Consider the following 20578-nt stretch of genomic DNA (forward strand, 5'->3'; position numbering starts at 1 on the left):
TCTGCGCCTGGTCCTGGTTCCAAAAATACGGGGGACAAAAAGAGTAGGGGTCCCCCGTATTTTTAAAACCAGCACCGGGCTCCACTAGCTGGACAGATAATGCCACAGCCGGGGGTCACTTTTATATAGTGCCCTGCGGCCGTGGCATCAAAAATCCAACTAGTCACCCCTGGCCGGGGTACCCTGGGGGAGTGGGGACCCCTTCAATCAAGGGGTCCCCCCCCCCAGCCACCCAAGGGCCAGGGGTGAAGCCCGAGGCTGTCCCCCCATCCAATGGGCTGCGGATGGGGAGGCTGATAGCCTTTTGTGATAATGAAAAGATATTGTTTTTAGTAGCAGTACTACAAGTCCCAGCAAGCCTCCCCCGCATGCTGGTACTTGGAGAACCACAAGTACCAGCATGCGGCGGAAAAACGGGCCCGCTGGTACCTGTAGTACTACGACTAAAAAAATACCCAAAAAAACACAAGACACACACACCGTGAAAGTATAATTTTATTACATACATACACACATACATACATACTTACCTTATGTTCACACGAGGATCTGTCCTCTTCTCCAGTAGAATCCAAGGGGTACCTGTTGAAGAAATTATACTCATGAGATCCAGGGGTCCAGGGTCCTCGGGGAATCCAGGTGTAATCCACGTACTTGAAAAAAATAACAAAACGGACACCCGAGCCACGCACTAAAAGGGGACCCATGTTTGCACATGGATCCCCTTTTCCCGACTGCCAGAAACCCACTCTGACTGATGTCTAAGTGGGTTTCTTCAGCCAATCAGGGAGTGCCACGTTGTAGCACTCTCCTGATCGGCTGTGTGCTCCTGTACTGAGTGACAGGCGGCACACGGCAGTGTTACAATGTAGCGCCTATGCGCTCCATTGTAACCAATGGTGGGAACTTTCTGCTCAGCGGTGACGTCACTTTAGGTCAACCGCAGGGCAGAAAGTTCCCACCATTGGTTACAATGGAGCGCATAGGCGCTACATTGTAACACTGCCGTGTGCTGCCTGTCATGCAGTACAGGAGCACACAGCCGATCAGGAGAGTGCTACAACGTGGCGCTCCATGATTGGCTGAAGAAACCCACTTAGACAGAAGTCAGAGTGGGTTTCTGGCATTCGGGGTAAGGAGTCCCATGTGAAAACATGGGGCCCCTTTCAGTTCGTGGCTCGGCTTTCCGTTTTCTTATTTTATGCAAGTACGTGGATTACAAATGGATGCCCCGAGGACCCTGGGACCCGCGATCTGGTGAGTAGAATTTATTCAACAGGTACCCCTTGGATTCTACTGGAGAAGAGGACCGACCTGCGTGTGAACATAAGGTAAGTATGTATGTATGTTTGTGTGCATGTATGTAATAAATCTTTACTTTCACGGTGTGTGTGTCTTGTCTTTTTTTGGGTATTTTTTTAGTAGTAGTACTACAGGTACCAGCGGGCCCGTTTTTCCGTTGCATGCTGGTACTTGTGGTTCTCCACGTACCAGCATGCGGGGGAGGCTTGCTGGGACTTGTAGTACTGCTACTAAAAACAATATCTTTTCATTATCACAAAAGGCTATCAGCCTCCCCATCCGCAGCCCATTGGATGGGGGGGGGACAGCCTCGGGCTTCACCCCTGGCCCTTGGGTGGCTGGGGGGGGGGGACCCCTTGATTGAAGGGGTCCCCACTCCCCCAGGGTACCCCGGCCAGGGGTGACTAGTTGGATATTTGATGCCACGGCCGCAGGGCACTATATAAAAGTGACCCCCGGCTGTGGCATTATCTGTCCAGCTAGTGGAGCCCGGTGCTGGTTTTAAAAATACGGGGGACCCCTACTCTTTTTGTCCCCCGTATTTTTGGAACCAGGACCAGGCGCAGAGCCCGATGCTGGTTGCTTAAATATGGGGGAACCCCTGTCATTTTTCCCCCCATATTTCTGCAACCAGGATCGGCTCAAAGAGCCCGAGGCTGGTTATGCTTAGGAGGGGGGACCCCACGCATTTTTTTTTTATAAAATAACAACTTTGCCACCCCTTCCCACTGATATACATGCACGGATCTCATGGATCCCTGCATGCCTATCCAATCACGGAAAAAAAAAGCAGGTCTGTTTTTTTTTTGCACTTTTTTTACGAGTTGTAATTTTTCACGGCAGTGTTTGTTTGTTTTTTGCTTTGCACTTCTTAGTAAATTACCGAGATTCATACTTAAACAGCCGCGTTTTGACCGATGGTGTATTCATTCGTAATTTTTTTCTTGGACTTGCAAAAAATTACGAATGCCCTCATCACTGCCTTGATTATTGCTTAGTAAATTACCGAGATGACACTTTGATGAAAAAACGGCATCGCGGTCAAAATCGGGAGCTTAGTAAATTTCCCCCATAGTTGCAACAATGTTTTCACACACTGAGTTTTACAGTCCTGTACTTTTTGCCTCTTTTATTATTAAACTATTATTAATTTACATCGTAGAGTGTAATAATGAGAAATCCAGAATGACTGCAATGCAAGTTGTTCTACTCCACTAAACGTATACAGATCTGATGACACACCCCATGTGTATATTTGGATATACATTCTTGACACATAGTATGGCAAAGTTTTTCCGTGTGACATACAAATTACAATATAATCAATCTCATTAATTTTGTTCCCAAGACATTATGGTAACAATACTTTCACCCATGAATGACACATAGATTAAACCTACAAATCTAAATCTATCAGCTTGACATCCCAATACAGCTTATAAACCTGTACTGTATGTCTGTTCACGGAACAAGGCTTTTCATTATGTGAGCTCTAGAAGCCAATAGACCTCCAACTCCAATCTGCATGAAAACATATTTCAAGTAATATAATTACTTCTTGCATGCTCACTCAATGGGAAAACCAGTTCCACCAAATACTCAAGGACTTCCTAATACAGATATAGGGGGTCATTCCGAGTTGATCGCTCGCTAGCAGTTTTTAGCAGCCGTGCAAACGCATTGTCGCAGAAGTGTGAACGCCTGTGCAGCAGTGCGCCTGCAAAATCTCTTTTGTGCAAAACAAGACCAGCCCTGTAGTTACTCTTTGTGTGCGGTGATTCTAACGACAGAGGGACGGCTTTTGACGTCACACACCCGCCCAGCGAACGCCCAGCCACGCCTGCGTTTTTTCTGCCACTTCTGCGTTTTTCTAAGCACTCCCTGAAAACGGTCAGTTGACACCCAGAAACGCCCACTTCATGTCAATTTTCCTGCGTTCGGCCGTGCGACTGGAATGATCGTTACACTCTGTGCAAACCCACGATGCTCATTGTACCCATACGATGCGCCAGTGCATTGCGGTGCATACGCATGCGCAGAAATGCCGATTTTTTTAGCCTGATCGCTGCGCTGAGAACAACGGCAGCTAGCGATCAACTCGGAATGACCCCCATAGGGTCTAATTCAGGCTTGTTAGCAAACCAAAAAAGCACACTAATGGGCAAAACCAGAGATTTAGATTTGGGCGGGGAGTGTTCAAACTGAAACGTAAATTGCAGTGTAAAAACAAAGCAGCCAGTATTTACCCTGCACAGAAACAATATAACCCACCCAAATCTAACTCTCTCTGCACATGTTACATCTGCCCCACCTGCAGTGCACATGGTTTTGCCCAACAGTGTGCTTGTTTGGTTTGCTAACAAACCTGAATAACCCCCATAGACTACAATCAATCTATTATCCAAAAAGATAGTTGCAATAAAGTTTTCCTGAGACACAGTAGATTGGAAGATCGGTTTGGTTTACTTTGTAATGCAAGTGTTATTCAATCTTATTAATGAAGGACATAAAGTAACTAAACTACAATTAATACTGAAAATCTTCAAAAATGACAAATATAATGGGCCTGAATCCTGATTGTGAAACGGATGCATCGGCTTTTCTATACGACTATGGCTTTCTATCAAGTTGGACTGTATTAAAAAGGGAAGGGGCACATGCAGAGGCGTCACTTACTTTAAGTACACCCAGTGCAGTGCTGGGAAAAGGGCGCGGGAAATTCGTGGAGAGGGGCGGGGCTTCATGGGAGGGTGGGGCTTTGCATCCCAATTCCCGACCCCTGTTTTTTCGTCACTCCGGGGGTTCGGGAGGTGGGGTTGCCCCCCGGGGAGTGCCGTGTCTGCAGTTCCAGCTCCTACATAGTGTCAGGAGCCGAAGCCAAGTGTGGCACATAATGTAACAGTGCAGCACTTGGCTCCTGTCACTGAGCAGGAGCTGGGATTTTGGTGTCACCCCATGGCGGGTGACATTTGGGTGCGGGCCGCACCCCCTTGTAATGCCACTGGGCGCATGCACAATCTCCATCCAGGCCCTCTCCCCTCTAGCCAGCTAAGTTGAATTACTGCTCAATTGCCACCCAGAAATGCCCATTTCACAGAAAGTGTGGTCCATCAACAGACAGATCAAGCCATTCACAGGAATTTATGTCACTTAGGGGGACATGTACTAAGCAGTGATAAAAGTGGAGAAGTGAGCCAGTGGAGAAGTGGCCCATGGCATCCAATCAGCTGCTCTATATATGTTTATACTAGTATGCAAATTATAAATGTTATGTCAATGCTGATTGGTTGCCATGGGCAACTTCTCCACTGGCTCACTTCTCCACTTTTATCACTGCTTAGTACATGTCCCCCTTAGAGTAAGTCTGATATGGCGCTTGTCCAATTGCCATTTTTCTCTCTTTTGAGCATGACCAATGTGTTGGAATCCGGGAGTATTATCCACTTTACCACTGGCGTCCAACTCAGAATCACGCATAATTTGAGTAGACATTCTCCTACAGTACAAACATTCCAAAAATGTTAATATTTACAGTACACACACACACACGCACGCACGCACACACACACATGCGCACACACACACACACACACACACACACACACACACACACACACACACGGAGATAGAGGGCAGGATGTACCAGGTTTGGCCCATGTGCAGGATTCCAGCTGCACTCAGACGTTTCTTTAAAGGGCCAATCACTTACAGGGCATGGATTTGCCTGGTAAGTGATTGCCCTTTTAAAAAAATGTCAGAGTCTGGACGGAATCCTCCACGGTCTGTAAGGGAAATAGATGTAAGATGTAACTACTTACAGGGTCTCTCTTCACCAGGTTCAGATCAGGTACGACGGCCGTAAGATGAATGATTGTAAACAGAGAGTTCAGCACGTAGGAGAAGAACAGATTTTTATGCAGTGTTATCCTCTGACAGCTGAGGCTCCTACAACGAGATATAAGAAATTGATGCAGTTTACAAAATGCAAAACAGAAGGGGTGGTATTCCATTTTTTTTTTACCCCCTTTCTGTTCTGTTTCTGCTGACGGGTGTGGTATCATCATTTCAGCTCACTACCCCCGGGGTATCGAGGGCGCCCAACCCTTTACGCAGCTAAACACGATTACTACGGGCGCAATAGGTGCAATAACGGGGATCACTTTAGAAAGGAGATTTGGCATGATACAGTATATATAGGGGCAGATGTAGTAACCTGGAGAAGGCATAAGGAAGTGATAAACCAGTGATATGTGCAAGGTGATAAAGGCACCAGCCAATCAGCTCCAATATGTAAATTAACAGTTAGGATCTGATTGGCTGGTGCCTTTATCACCTTGCACATATATCACTGGTTTATCACTACCTTATGCCTTCTCCAGGTTAATACATCTGCCCCAGCATTTGAATACCGCCCAAGGCCTTGCAATGACACAAATGTCCTGGCCAATAGCCCTTTAGGAGCAGCCCATCCACCGATTTTTTACTTTTTTGCCTTTCTCCTAGAACCCTGCTTGGTGTTACCAGAATTATGCATTACAGAAATCATGAAAGTGAGGGGACATTTTTATGATGTTACTTTTGTGGATCATTTGTGTCTTTGAATGTTTTTATTTGATTGGGTAACGCGTGCCTATAAATGCTCTTCTCTGGCAAAACGCGTCTGTAGTCACAAAATGCGTGATAATAAAAATAGAGCTAGTAGAATGAATCCCATAAAAGTAACTATGGAAAGAATTCAGGATCATTCAGTTTCTCCCAAAAGCCGGAATATGGACAAAATGGTCATTCGGATAAATTGGTTTAAATCAAATTGATTTAACCAATTTGTCTAAACGTCCATTTTTGTCTATTTTCCAGTGTTAGGGAGCAAATGGTCAATTGTCATTTGATCCCATGCTGTAAATTACCAGATTTTTGTTCCAACCAGAAAAGATTGGACAGATATTCTTATAGTGTGTATCCAGCTTTATTCCAATCAAATCAGGCAAATATATCAAACCTTGGTGGTCATTCCGAGTTGTTCGCTCGGTAATTTTCTTCGCATCGTAGCGATTTTCCGCTAACTGTGCATGCGCAATGTTCGGACTGCGACTGCGCCAAGTAAATTTGCTATGAAGATTGGTATTTTACTCACGGCATTACGAGGTTTTTTCTTCGTTCTGGAGATCGGAGTGTGATTGACAGGAAGTGGGTGTTTCTGGGCGGAAACTGGCCGTTTTATGGGAGTGTGTGAAAAAACGCTGCAGTTTCTGGGAAAAACGCGGGAGTGGCTGGAGAAACGGGGGAGTGCCTGGGCGAACGCTGGGTGTGTTTGTGACGTCAAACCAGGAACGAAACTGACTGAACTGATCGCAGTGGCAGAGTAAGTCCCGAGCTACTCAGAAACTGCTTAGAAATTTCTATTCGCAATTTTGAGAATCTTTCGTTCGCAATTTTGCTAAGCTAAGATTCACTCCCAGTAGGCGGCGGCTTAGCGTGTGCAATGCTGCTAAAAGCAGCTTGCGAGCGAACAACTCGGAATGAGGGCCCTTGTTCTAGTCATTAATGTGCATATTAGCTCTAGTCATAAAATGTGTATTAATGTGTACCTTTATTTATATTATTCAGCATTATACAATCAAACAATGGTTACTTAGTTACTACAGCCCCTGTCAGGGCTGCCAAGAGAAATCCTGGGACCTGGTACAACAACTTCCTGGGCCTCCCTGCCCGTACTGGAGGGTGTGTGACCACAACAGTCTAAGGGCTGGCCACTCCTCTTTGGGGGCGTGTCTAGCATATCAGAAGCACCCACTCACAGGAGCATGGCATGTCTCCCAGCCAGGGCAGTAGAGAGCCTGGCTGGGCTAAGGTACTTTTCAGGGGGCATGGCCTAATCAAAAAAGGCATGGACCTGGGCCCCCACTGGGCCCCTCTATCAGACCTGGGCCCAGGTAATTTGTACCCTCTCCCTCCCTCCCTTCCCTGTCTCTGTGGAGCTTGCAATCTGATGTTCCAGTACTATCACAGACACACCAGTGCACACAGCCCAATCTAGGGACTAATTCAGACCTAATTGCTCCTCTGTAAATTTGCAGAGGTTTGCGATCGGATAGTTGTCAGCCAGACAGAATGAAAACCCGCCCCGTGGAAGTCTGCGTACGCCATTCGAAAAGCTTTGCACACGCCGGTCAGCTGCAAATTCGTGTGCAACTCACTCACCAGCAAATGTTTTTTCCAGTCTGTGCGTAGCCAAGGATTTACTCCTACAGTGCGGAACAAACCGGCTGATGGGGCCGGAGCTGACGTCACACACCCTCGCTTAAATCACTTGGGCACGCCTGCGTTTTTCTTGACACTTCCAGAAAACGGGCAGTTACCACCCCCCAAGTGCTCACTTCCTGTCAACGGAGCTGGCCCTAGCCAATCCAATGCCCCAGGCAAGATTCTGTCTTGTGCCCCCCCCCCCCCCCCCGGGAGATAGTAGGAATAGCGCTGGAATCCCGACAGCCGGCATACCGACACCTACTCTCTCTCTTGGGGGTCCATGACCCCCCTGGAGGGAGAATTAATAGCGTGCCGCGCGTAGCTAATTTGCGCTCGCCCAGCTGTCGGTATACCATACTACACCCACAGGGACAGTACAGAAGTAACAGGGCCCGGATAGAGTTGACATGGACAGGGCTAGAACACTGGTGTCAGGCCCAGGACAGATGGAGCAGGGACAGGACAGAACAGAGGGGACAGGAGCGAGGAGTGACAGGAAAACAACAGAGGTGACAGGGCAAGGTCAGAGAGGATAGGGGCAGGACCCAGGAGACAGGAGAGAGGAGTGATAGCACTGGGACAGAGGGGACAGGGATATGACAGTGGGGACTGGGACAATACAGTGATGACAGGACAGAGGGGACAGGACAGAGGGGACAGGACAGTCACGGGGCAGAGATCATGGGACCAGGACAGGGTGGACAGGATAGAACAGAGGGGTGACAGGGACAGGGCAGAAGGTACTGTACATGGGCATGTACAGTGGGTACAGGGCAGAGGGGGTATGGAGAAGGTGATGCTGCTGGCACCCACTGCAGGGGGGAAGTGGCAGAGAGGAGGAAAACTACAGACAGCAGGATCGTATTTTAGGATTGTAGTATGTATGTATGTATATATATATATATATATATACACATACACACACTGTGTAGGTGCAGCACTCCTATTGGCTTGTGAAAGAAACGTTACTGCAGCATGAATTAGGTACAACGGTGACCAGATGAAAAAGTCATAATAAAAGCATTGAAATGTTGTACCTCATTCATTCAACAGTAACGATTCTTTCACAAGCTGCCAGGAGTGGAGCACCTACACAGAGTATATGCTGTTTCCTAGTGGAAGAGCCTGGCGCAGGAACAACATTTAATGGGAGAGCTGGACCCTGCAACGAATATATACACACACACACACACACACACATATATATATATATATATCTATCGCTAAAAAGGGATAAGACCTTTCTCGCGCTATATGGTATGGAGAGCTACACCTTAGGGAAAGATACCCCCTGTTAGATGGGATATGATATTGGAAGAAATAGAGAAAAGATTTCCCCAGGGAGCTTGTCGTCCTTTGATATGTACAAGTTTACTAATACAATCTTAAAATTGAAGTTTTATTGTTATTTAAAACATACAATTGATAAAAACTGTTTGACAATTTGCCCAGGTTGACAATAAGATATATTTGTACAGACAATAGTTGTGTTGATATTATTCCATTTCAATCAAAAAACAGTAAATGTTCTTTCCTGAAGCAATGACAGAGACCCTGTCATAACCCAACGCGTTTCGTCCTACAGACTTCATCAGGGGTACAGTATGGTCAAAGGATCAAAATTTGGACAAATATCTTTCGTGTCTTCAAAGGCAATATAATAATTTTTTTTTAAATGGTATTGGACCAGATTTCACCGTATGGAATATCGATTGGAATTAGATATGACCCATTTGGTGATTATCCACTAAGTAAGGCCTGGTTCAGAAAATTAATTTCAAACCATATTGGTAAAATCAAGCGTATGGAGCAGCTAATCACTGGATTACAATCAAGCAAAGTTTGAATAGGGCTAAACTCTTGATTGAAATGGAATAATATCAACACAACTATTGTCTGTACAAATATATCTTATTGTCAACCTGGGCAAATTGTCAAACAGTTTTTATCAATTGTATGTTTTAAATAACAATAAAACTTCAATATTAAGATTGTATTAGTAAACTTGTACATATCAAAGGACGACAAGCTCCCTGGGGAAATCTTTTCTCTCTCTCTCTCTCTCTCTCTCTCTATATATATATATATATATATATACATACTGTATATATATATATATATATACACACACACATATACATATATATTATACACGTATATATCCTACCAAAATTACATAGTGGACAAATATATTACCGGCCTGGTCCACCACTGCACATTTAAGGCTACTGCTTTGCGGTTGGGGGCTAGAAGGACGGTGCTCGGTGTCAGTGGTGGCTTACTCCGCAAAGGACTATGGGAGGAGGAGCTGCTGCGGCCAGGCATGCGCACCAGCCCTCCTCCCTGAACGTCGGCCACAGGGGCGGAACTACTGGCGGGGCAGGCAGTGCATTGCACTGGGGCCCCGCCGCACTCAAGAGCCCACAGCCGCCGGCCGGCATTACATGAATGAGTCACAATGACTCATTGTATGTCATGCCGCAGCCGCACACCAGCGCTCCCGTGACCCGCCCGTCATAAGGAACGATTCTGGCCACCCGCACACGAAGGAGGGAGGAGGGTCCGTCCCTCCCTCCCTCATATACAAACAGGTCACAGTCTCTCAGTGAAGGAGAGAGCCGCAGCAGCGCTTTGTTACTGGTGGAGGCGCTGCTGCTGCTGCTCCTCTGCTTCACTATAGGCTGTCTCTGAGAACAGCCTATAGGGAAGCAGAGGGGCAGCAGCAGCAGCGCCTCCACCAGTAACACAGCGCTGCTGCGGCTCCCTCCTTCACCTCCCTCCTCCTTCTTCTCTACTGCCCGGGAAGCTGCACCGAGGAGCCTGAGCCAACAGAGAGGGTAAGTATAATTCTTCTTTCTTTCTTTCTTTCTTTCTTTCTTTCTTTCTTTCTTTCTTTCTTTCTTTCTTTCTTTCTTTCTTTCTTTCTTTCTTTCTTTCTGTCTCTTTCTTTTTTTATTTGTTGGGACTGCCTGCCGCAATGTGTAAAAAGGGGGGACTGCCTGCCGCTATGTATAAAAATGGGGAATCTGCCTGCCGCAATGTAAAAATGGGGAATCTGCCTGCCGCAATGTAAAAATGGGGAATCTGCCTGCCGCAATGTAAAAATGGGGAATCTGCCTGCCGCAATGTGTAAAAATGGGGAATCTGCCTGCCGCAATGTAAAAATGGGGAATCTGCCTGCCGCAATGTGTAAAAATGGGGAATCTGCCTGCCGCTATGTATAAAAATGGGGAATCTGCCTGCCGCTATGTATAAAAATGGGGAATCTGCCTGCCGCTATGTATAAAAATGGGGAATCTGCTTGCCGCTATGTGTAAAAAGGTAGAATCTGCCTGCCGTAATGTGTAAAAAGGGCACGCTATCTGCCGTTATGTGTAAAAGTGTATGGTGTCTGCCGTAATGTGTAAAATGGGGACGCTGTCTGCCGTAATGTGTAAAATGGGGACGCTGTCTGCCGTAATGTGTAAAAAGTGCACGCTGTCTGCCGCTATGTGTAACGAGGGCACGCTGTCTGCCGCTATGTGTAATGAGGGCACGCTGTCTGCCATTGTGTAAAAAGTGTATGCTGTCTGCCGCTATGTGTAACGAGGGCACGCTGTCTGCCGTTATGTGTAAAAATTGCACGCTGTCTGCCGTTATGTGTTAAAAGGGGAATCTGTTCGCTGTAAGGAGTAAAAGGGTCTCGGTCTCTACCTGGTGTAGTGGTGCTACTGTGCGGCGTAATTTGAAGAATGGAGACTACTGTGCACCGTTTTATGAATTGGTATTATTTTGTGGACACACCCCTTCCCCACGAAACTATGTATTTTTGCGCGCGCCTACGGCGCGCACTGCTTATGGGGTGGACTTGGATGGGATGGGGGGGCCCAAAGCATTTTGTTGCACCTGGGCCCACCGCTTGCTTGTTCCGCCACTGGTCGGCCATATTTGTACTGGGCAGCCAGCGCTGCTAGAATACACAGACACTGCTCCTCAGCAGCTCCGGCGCCGCAACCGATTGTGGCACAGGTACAGTCTCTGCACCCGCTCCAGCCTCCGGCGCTGCTTCCACCGGTTCTGCTCAGATATGCAAGAGCAGAGTCGGCGCCGAACAGCAGGTGCCCCACTGACCACCAATGGTAGCTGAGCTGGCTCATAGGTAAAGGCAGATGCCCTAGGCAATTGCCTAGTCTGCCTATAGCTAGGGCCAGCTCTGCCTGTCAATCAGCCTGCCTAGCGGTCAAAGAGATGCAGGATTGTTTCGCAGTTTGGACTTGTGCGTGCGCATTACGATCTGTATGCCTGCGCAGAAGTTCGATAATCGGCCGCTGTGTGATTTCACACAACAGTAATCAGGTTTGAATTAGGCCCATAGTCAGAACCAAATTAATTAATCACATAATACGTCTTCAGGCTGTCCAGAGGAAAGCTACACAATATATAAATTCCTTGTAGCACAGTGGTTAGAAGTGATCCCAGTGATAAACACTGTTCCACTACTCTTCCCTACATTAAGAAGATATTTTATTGTGGTGTATGAGGAATTAAATAAACAAGACTCCCATATAGATATACAAGCAGTTTAATATTATTATGGTGTAAGAATTTGCCATGATACAATTTATGATCTATGGGATTTATATTTATATCCCCCTGATGCCTCTGTCAGCATGTTTAAATTGTTTATTGATAATAATACATTCAATCCTATCACCTGTAATAGAAAAAGAAATTGAAACCGCTTCATAAGAGCTGACAGTAAACCAGCAGATAAAGGCGGTGGACTATTTTTTTTAATAACACACTACAGTCAGGGAAAGTCCTTTGAATGTTAGACATTAATCACAATTAAAACAAGATCACATTTACGCGCTCAACAAAGAACTGCATAATTTATTATGTGTGGCATTATCCAAAGGAACCATGACAAATGATGAACTTTACTTTCTGTATATTGACACATCTTATATCCCTGTGGTTCACGGATTGCCTGAAATACACTACAGTACGTCTCCCGGGAGGTCTTACCATGTTTTGTATTGTGGAGTTTATACAGTTTATAAAAAAGTACTGTAACATCCTGCGTTGCATCAACTTGAAAATATAGAAAATTAGAACAATACACCGATAGTGCCTCATAATTAAGACAAAATGTATTAACTATGACAATAGAACAATCAATAAAATGCAAGGAAAACATGTAAACGGGTAAAATAGCCATAATATTCCTCCCATAAGCCTGCATTTGTGTCCCAGTTGGTGCAGTTTTAGGTTCCTTCGCAAGGAACATTATTATAGAACACTAAGGGGCAGATTCATCTCAATCTGCATCCCAAATGCGGGTGTTATGTGATAAAATTGCCCCTATCTACAATACAATAATTGAATACATTGCAGGGATGTATCAATTATCGCATGCAGGGACAGATCTTGCAAGAATGCTCTATCCCTGCGAATGCTCTCTGCAGACTTCTTGGGGAAGTGGTTCCCAAACTTTTTGGAATCATGGCACCCTAGAGTATCAGAATTTTATTCATGGCACCCCTAGGCCAAAATTTCTTAGCGAGAAATTTTGTAATAAATATTAAATAAAAAATTGTGTTTATATGTCATCTATAGGTTCCATTATGTGGTAAGGAACAAGATTTGCTTCTGTTTGTCCACATATTTTATGAATGGCAGCCACCAGCACTGGTTTTGCCTATTACATTGACCAGAAATCATTTTTTATTGGTCCTGGACCACCATCCAAGGCAGCCCTGCAAGTGTTCTGAGGCACCCCATGGAGCCACGGCACACAGTTTGGGAACCACTGTCTTGGGCTATTTTTCTCAAAAAATACCCAGAGTACGTGCTGTGCATGCGCCACCGCTGACACCACCAGGTACCCCCGTCTTTGCACTTACCCGGTGAGTGGTGGCCGGTTTACAGCAGATACCAGATGACCGGGGGCACAGTGCAGGAAGCCGACGATCAGATGACCAGAGCCGGAGGAGCTCAACATGGACACTGATCACTGGGGGGATGTAAGTATATTGCCGGCTCACCGGGGGATGTAAGTATAGTAACGGCTCCAGATTCTGCTCAGCCTGTCAGAATGAAGATTGGAGCTGGAAACCAGAGGGAACCTGCAGATAACGCTGTGTGAAGATAGCGTTATTATCACAGGGCTGCCTCCAGTATTTTTTCACATTTTTGTTTTTCAGTTAATTTGGCCAGATTGCATTTATCATTACAAGTAAGGGAAATCCAATCTGATTACTAAAAAAAAATGTGAATTAAAGGGTTTGGAGTATTTTTTTTTAGCCCTTTTTCAAGCTATTTTAGTAAAAATAATATTAAATATTGCCCCTAAGCCACTGTTATAAAAAGAGTGTTTATAACAGCAGAATTTATATATAATTGACTTTTACTTTGTTTAATATCCCTGTCAGTGTACTGTACTTTGAACTGAATCAGAGCAGCTGCACTAAAACAGCTTATCGGCTGCACTGCCCCTGGAAGTACATTACTGGCAGTGATTTAGCACAGTGTGGGCTTCCTGCTGGAAGCTCATACCACTTATAACATGCTGGACGTTTCCTTCAACTGAGACTACCATCCATGTGTGAGGTGGGCAGGAAGAGCTTCCAGCTGGAAGTCACTTAACCACTTATCTGACAATTTAAGTCGCCAAAAACAGCTCCGAAATTGTCATATTTTTTTTTGTGTGTGAGTGAATTAGGTGAAGAAAAAAAAAAAGAAAATATATATATATTTTTTTTTTAATCCCCCCCCCCCAAAAAAAACACACATTGAAATATCGATCGGGAACATCGCGACCATCGGAATATCGGGAACATCGCGACCATCGCGGCTTTCATTTTGAAAGCCGGGACAGCCTTCATGTATACAGGGGGGGTATGGGGATGGCTTGGGAGAGTTAATTTACACTCCCCAGCGGCTGCCATTATCTGCAGTCACTGGAGGGGGGGTCCTGCCGTGCTGACTGATCAGCAGTGATCGGCAGCACAGCAATCAGTAGGGGAGAGTGCAGGGAGGCAGAGGGACTGTCCGGTCCCTCTGACAGCAGCAGCGGAGGGAAGTTTCCCTTCCCCGCCACTGCTAACACTGTTTATCTGACTGGTCACATCCAGGTCAGATAGAGCACTTGCAGGCATGGTCGCATCTGATGCGACCATGCCAGGCAAGTGGTTAAGAGCCAACTCTGGGGTCTATTCATGAAGCAGTGAAAGGAGTGGAGAAGTGAGCCAGTCAAGAAGCTGCCCATGGCAACCAATCAGCTGCTTCGTACAATTATATAGTATGCAAATTCTAAATGTTACTTCAATGCTGATTGGTTGCCATGGGCAACTTCTCCACTGGCTCACTTCTCCACTCTTTTTAATGCTTAGCACTTTAATTATGCGGTGATGCTTTGTTGGCAAGATGCGGGAATGCTCATAGCAGTGGCATATCACAAACCACTGCATCACCCATATAGGCGAAGGCGCACACTGCTGAAAAGGGGGGGGGGGGGGTGCCCTCGGGGAAAGGGGCATGGCATTATGACCCGACCACGTTTCCATCACTCCGGGGGCGTGCTCAGCATCCCTGGATATGCTGGGTTGCCACCAGAGACTTGTCGGCTGCACTGCTGGCTCCTACACTGTGACAGGATCCGAGTGCTGCACATAATGTCACTGAGGAGGAGCCGGCATTTTGGTACCACCCCTCGGTGGGTGACACCCGGGAGTAGACTGCACCCTCTGAGTGATGCCACCCTGGCTCAATAACTTTTCGCAATAAGATACACTGATGGGATTCTGTCTGTTTTCCACAGCTCTGCAGTGATTTTAGATTATTTTCCAATAATTGGAAGGTCAGTTTTGCTATTCAGGAAGAGGGGTCCAGCAAACTCTCAAAAAGTAAAAAAAACACCTCAGATCCGTATCAGGACAAGAATTAATTAACAACTTGCCAATAGTGTCATCAGTGCAGTAATTAGCTTCTCAGATCAATTTATCCGATGCAATAGAAGAATTTATCTCCTCCAGGATTTCTGCTACATCTGGTCCTTCATCATGCTTCAGATGCACGCAGAGTCTGATTAACAATTGGGCACATGGGACTACAGCCCCAGGCCTACACATAAAAAGAGGCCCATTATGATGACAGGTCAGCAGTTGGCCACACGGTCGGCCAGAAATCATTAGTTTTTAAATATTGTATATCTATTTTTCTCACAAAATTATGCAGTTCTATTTTTATACATTTAGCGGTCATTGGGGATGATAGTGTAGGAAAGGTGTACACAACCACATGGCAATAGCCACGCCCACACCACACTGGCCACACCTCCTCAACGTCTCACATTAGGCTCTTGACCATTTTCAGCTTCAGGCCCATATGCTCTACGTCAGTCCCAGGGTGCACTGTTTTCTGTATTACTTGTACTTTTTTTTTTTCTTTTTACAGAGTTACTTTTTGATGTATTTGTTATTTTTACATACCTCAAAACATAATATATTGATAGTACTGAGGCGAATTTTATGAATAAGAACTTTATTAATTTAATTGAGACATAAAGTTTCACTTTCAATGCAGGGGATGCGGTCAATTTACCTACACTCAAAATCCTGAAGGGTCAAAATACAGACAACCATTGACCAATGATCAAAATTCAGACAATGGGGGTCATTCCGAGTTGATCGCCAGCTGCCGTTGTTCGCAGCGCAGCGATCAGGCTAAAAATCGACTCTTCTGCGCATGCGTATGGGCCGCAGTGTGCACGCGCGAAGTACTTTCACACAAAACTATGCAGTTTTACACATGGTCGAGCGACTCTTTGCAGTCGCTCGGCTGATCAGTGAGTGATTGACAGGAAAGGGGCGGTAACTGACCGTTTTCCGTGAGTGTGCTAAAAAACTCAGGCATGCCACAAGATAACGCAGGCATGCCTGGGGAAACGGGGGAGTGGCTGGCCGAACGCAGGGCATGTATGTGACGTCAAAACAGGAACTAAACAGACTGAAGTGATCGCAAGGTAAGAGTAGGTCTGCAGCTATTCAGAAACTGCATGAAATTTTTTTAAAGCAGTTCTGCTAACCTTTAGTTCGCACTTCTGCTAAGCTAAGATACACTCCCAGAGGGAGGCGGCTTAGCGTTTGCACTGCTGCTAAAAGCAGCTAGCGAGCGAAAAACCCGGAATGAGGGCCAATGTCAAAATTGCTGGGTAGCGGGGAAAAGCGCTCAGTGTGTATGGACCTATACTTTCACAGACTGAAGACATTCTGCATTGGGGTTTAGTATGAAATACCTACAATCAAAATCCCGACGGTCAAAATACCAACAACAATTGACCGACGGTCAAAATCCCGCAAGGTCAAAATCCCGACATTTAAAATGTTGACAGGTCAAAAAGTCGACATGGGTTTTTCATGATTTTTTAATTGAAACCGACGTGTTCATACTTTACCATCCCAGTGGACCTGGAGGGGGAATATAATAGTGTGCCGAGCGCAGCGAAGTACCATGCCCGAAGCATGGCAAGCGCAGCGAGCCATGCGAGGGGACGCAGCACACTTATACGGTGTCCATGTCGACATACACCGCAAAAAAAGCGACAACAAAATGAAAACTCATGTCGACTTTTTGACCTGTCAACATTTTAAATGTCTGTATTTTGACCTTGTCGGTATTTTAAATGTCGGTATTTTGACCTTGTCAGTATTTTGACCTTGCGGGATTTTGACCGTAGGTCAATTGTTGTTGGGATTTTGATTGTAGGTATTTCATACTAAATGTCACAACTGAGGGCCTGAGCTGACGGAAGGCAGCCTCAGTTGTAGGGGCTGAGATGTACCGGAACCTGGGAGGTTGTATCAGACCCCTGGACATGTAAGTAACATGAAGAGAAACCGCCCGAAGGCGTGACCACGACAACTTGAGTAAAAGTCAATGATATTTATTTATGACAAACTCCATGCATCACAGTAGCAGTAAAAAGAAACATAAAAATCAGCAGAGAAATAATAATACAGTTCCTGGGTACTACAGGGTGGCAGGGGCCACAGAGCTCTGGTGGTATGAGACAGTTCTTATTATCTGCAAGTTGGAAAGTCCTTACCAGGCTCAACTGTAGCAATGAGGAAAGCCCAGGGTCGTACCAGCTGGTGTTCCAGGGAAAGCTGGACTGCTGTAGATAAAATGCTGCTGTGGGTACTGGTTAGAACCAGACAGGTGTTGGCACGGAGTGGATACTGGCTGGAACCAGTTAAATAATAAATAAAGATTGAGAGCGATGCAATATAGATGAAATGTAGAATTTGAGAGCGGAGAAATAATAATACCGGTGGAGAGTGGTAAACTGCAGAAAGGACACCGGCCCTTTAAGAGAAGCTGTACACTGCTGGAAGCTGAGCTGGAAGCAGGTGATGTTGTAGCTGGAAACAGGTGAGTCCAGAATGGATCGGAGAGTCAGGCTACACCGCAGATGGAATGCTGGTGCGGGTCTCTATAGCAGAAGTCTGGAGACAGGAGCTGGAACCTGGAAGACATTCACAGAAGAGAGACAAACTGGAACTAGGTTTGACAACCAAAGCACTGACGCCTTCCTTGCTCAGGCACAACCTATTTATACCTGCAGCAAGGAAGGCATTGGCTAGGCAATTATGCAAATTAATAATACAGACAGCAGATTGGTGAATATGATCAGATGACAGAATCCAAGATGGCTGCGCCCATGCAGACACTTGGAGGGAAGTTTGGTTTGTAATCCATGTGGTCTGGAAAACAGTAATGGCGGCGCCGGCCACCGGAGACAGGAGACGCCAGGCTGACAGGTGCACATCCAACCACGCGGACACAGCGGAGGTCGCGGCTGACGTAATCGCCACTCTGAATGCAGAAGCTCAGGAACGGCGGCGGAGGCCGCGGGAGACGCCATGCCAGATGTATAAGGCGTTACTGTGACAGCGTCCAGAGAGACAGGAGAGGATGCGGGAATATGCACATCAGGATAACAGATGGGATCCGGTCCTGGAGCGCTGAGCCAGCCTTAGGAGGCATCTGATGGATAAGAAATTGGTCCATGAACGTTCCTCAGGGCCATAACCCTTCCAGTCAGTAAGATACTGAAGTTGACCGTAACGGTGACGTGAGTCCAGGATCTTGGCCACTTCATACTCAACGCCTCGTTGAGTTTGGACTTTCGGAGTTGGAGGAAGTGAGGAATGAAACCGATTCAAGATTAACGGTTTCAACAGGGAAACATGGAATGTCCTGGGTATTTTTAAGAAAGGAGGTAACTGGAGTCTGTAAGCAACAGGATTGATGACTTGATCAATTTTAAAAGGACCGATGAAGCGAGGTGCAAACTTCATACTGGGAACTCTCAACCTCAAATTCTTCGTGGATAACCATACCCGATCACCCACCTTGAGAGCAGGAACTGCTCGACGCTTCTTATCCGCAAACTTCTTGTACCTGAACGATGCCTTGAGCAGAGCTGATCGTACGCTCTTCCAGATATTGGCAAACTGATGCAAGGTGATATCCACTGCGGGAACAGAAGTTGCTGGAAGCGGTTGGAACTCAGGGACTTTAGGGTGGAATCCAAAGTTGGTGAAGAATGGTGTTGAAGAAGATGAAGAATGATACTGGTTGTTATGACAGAACTCGGCCCAGGGAAGTAATTGAACCCAGTCATCTTGAGAGGAGGACACATAGATGCGGAGGAAGGACTCCAAGTCCTGATTCACCCTCTCAGTTTGACCATTGGTCTGAGGATGGTAAGCCGTGGAAAACTTTAGCTTGACTTGGAGGACTTGACATAAACTTCGCCAGAATTTGGCTGTGAATTGAACTCCTCGATCTGAGATAATTTCTTCTGGAAGACCGTGGAGTCGGAAGATCTCTTGTATGAATACTTGAGCCAACTTGGAAGCTGACGGAAGACCGGTGAGAGGAATGAAGTGTGCCATCTTGGTGAACCGGTCAACTACCACCCAGATGGTATTGAACTTGTTGCACATGGGCAAATCTGTAATAAAATCCATCGACAAATGGGTCCATGGTCGACGGGGAACAGATAATGGAACCAGTTGCCCCGCAGGCGACTGGCGGGATACTTTATGTTGAGCACACTTTGGGCAAGATGCAATAAACTCCAAAACGTCCTTTTTCAGAGTTGGCCACCAATAGGACCTAGAGATAAACTCCAGGGTTTTTTGGATACCTGTATGTCCGGCAAAGCGGGAAGCATGGGCCCAATGCATGAGCTTCTTCCTTAGTGTCGGCTTCACAAAACTTTTCCCTGATGGGGGCGTAGAGTCCATCCCTACCGTGGAGAATGCCAACGGATTTATAATAGGATGCTTGTCTGAAGACTCTGACTCATTTTCTTGCTCCCATGAGCGGGAAAGGGCATCGGCCTTGCGATTCTGAGAGCCCGGACAGAACTGGAGTTTAAAGTCGAACCTGGAAAAGAAAAGTGCCCATCTGGCCTGACGAGGGTTGAGACATTGTGCGCCTTTCAGATATAGAAGGTTCTTGTGGTCTGTAAGGATGGTGATTGAATGAGAAGCTCCCTCCAACAGATATCTCCACTCCTCTAGAGCGAGCTTGATGGCTAGCAACTCCTGGTCGCCAATGGCATAGTTGCGTTCCGCTGGGGAGAACTTCCGTGAGAAGAAACTGCAAGGATGTAAATGGCCATCTTTAGCCCTCTGAGATAACACCGCTCCTACTCCAACGGAGGAGGCATCCACCTCTAAGATGAAAGGAGAGTCGATGTCAGGCTGTTTCAGGACAGGCGCAGAGATGAACCTCTGTTTTAACAGATGAAAAGCTTGCATGGCTTCTTCAGACCACTTGGACGGGTTAGCACCCTTCTTGGTGAAAGCAGTAATAGGCGCCACAATGGTGGAAAAGTCTCGTATAAACTTTCGGTAATAATTGGCGAACCCTAAGAACCTCTGGACCCCTTTGAGGGTTAAGGGTACCGGCCAATTCTGGATTGCTTGTAGTTTCTCAGGATCCATCTCTAGTCCGGAACCGGACACAATGTACC

At 46.2% G+C, this 20578-nt stretch overlaps 1 protein-coding gene across 2 annotated transcripts in view; it reads right to left on the reverse strand.

The window, feature by feature from the left end:
• Positions 1-20578, reverse strand: part of CALCR (calcitonin receptor) — a 507584-nt gene that overhangs the window by 102893 nt on the left and 384113 nt on the right. For both annotated transcript variants that reach the window (XM_063924784.1, XM_063924785.1), the window contains one exon: positions 5121-5247. In XM_063924784.1, coding sequence (XP_063780854.1) covers positions 5121-5247 — 127 coding nt within the window. The remainder of the gene's footprint in view (positions 1-5120; positions 5248-20578) is intronic.

Source organism: Pseudophryne corroboree, chromosome 5 (genome assembly GCF_028390025.1).
Source record: "Pseudophryne corroboree isolate aPseCor3 chromosome 5, aPseCor3.hap2, whole genome shotgun sequence".
NCBI lineage: Eukaryota > Metazoa > Chordata > Amphibia > Anura > Myobatrachidae > Pseudophryne > Pseudophryne corroboree.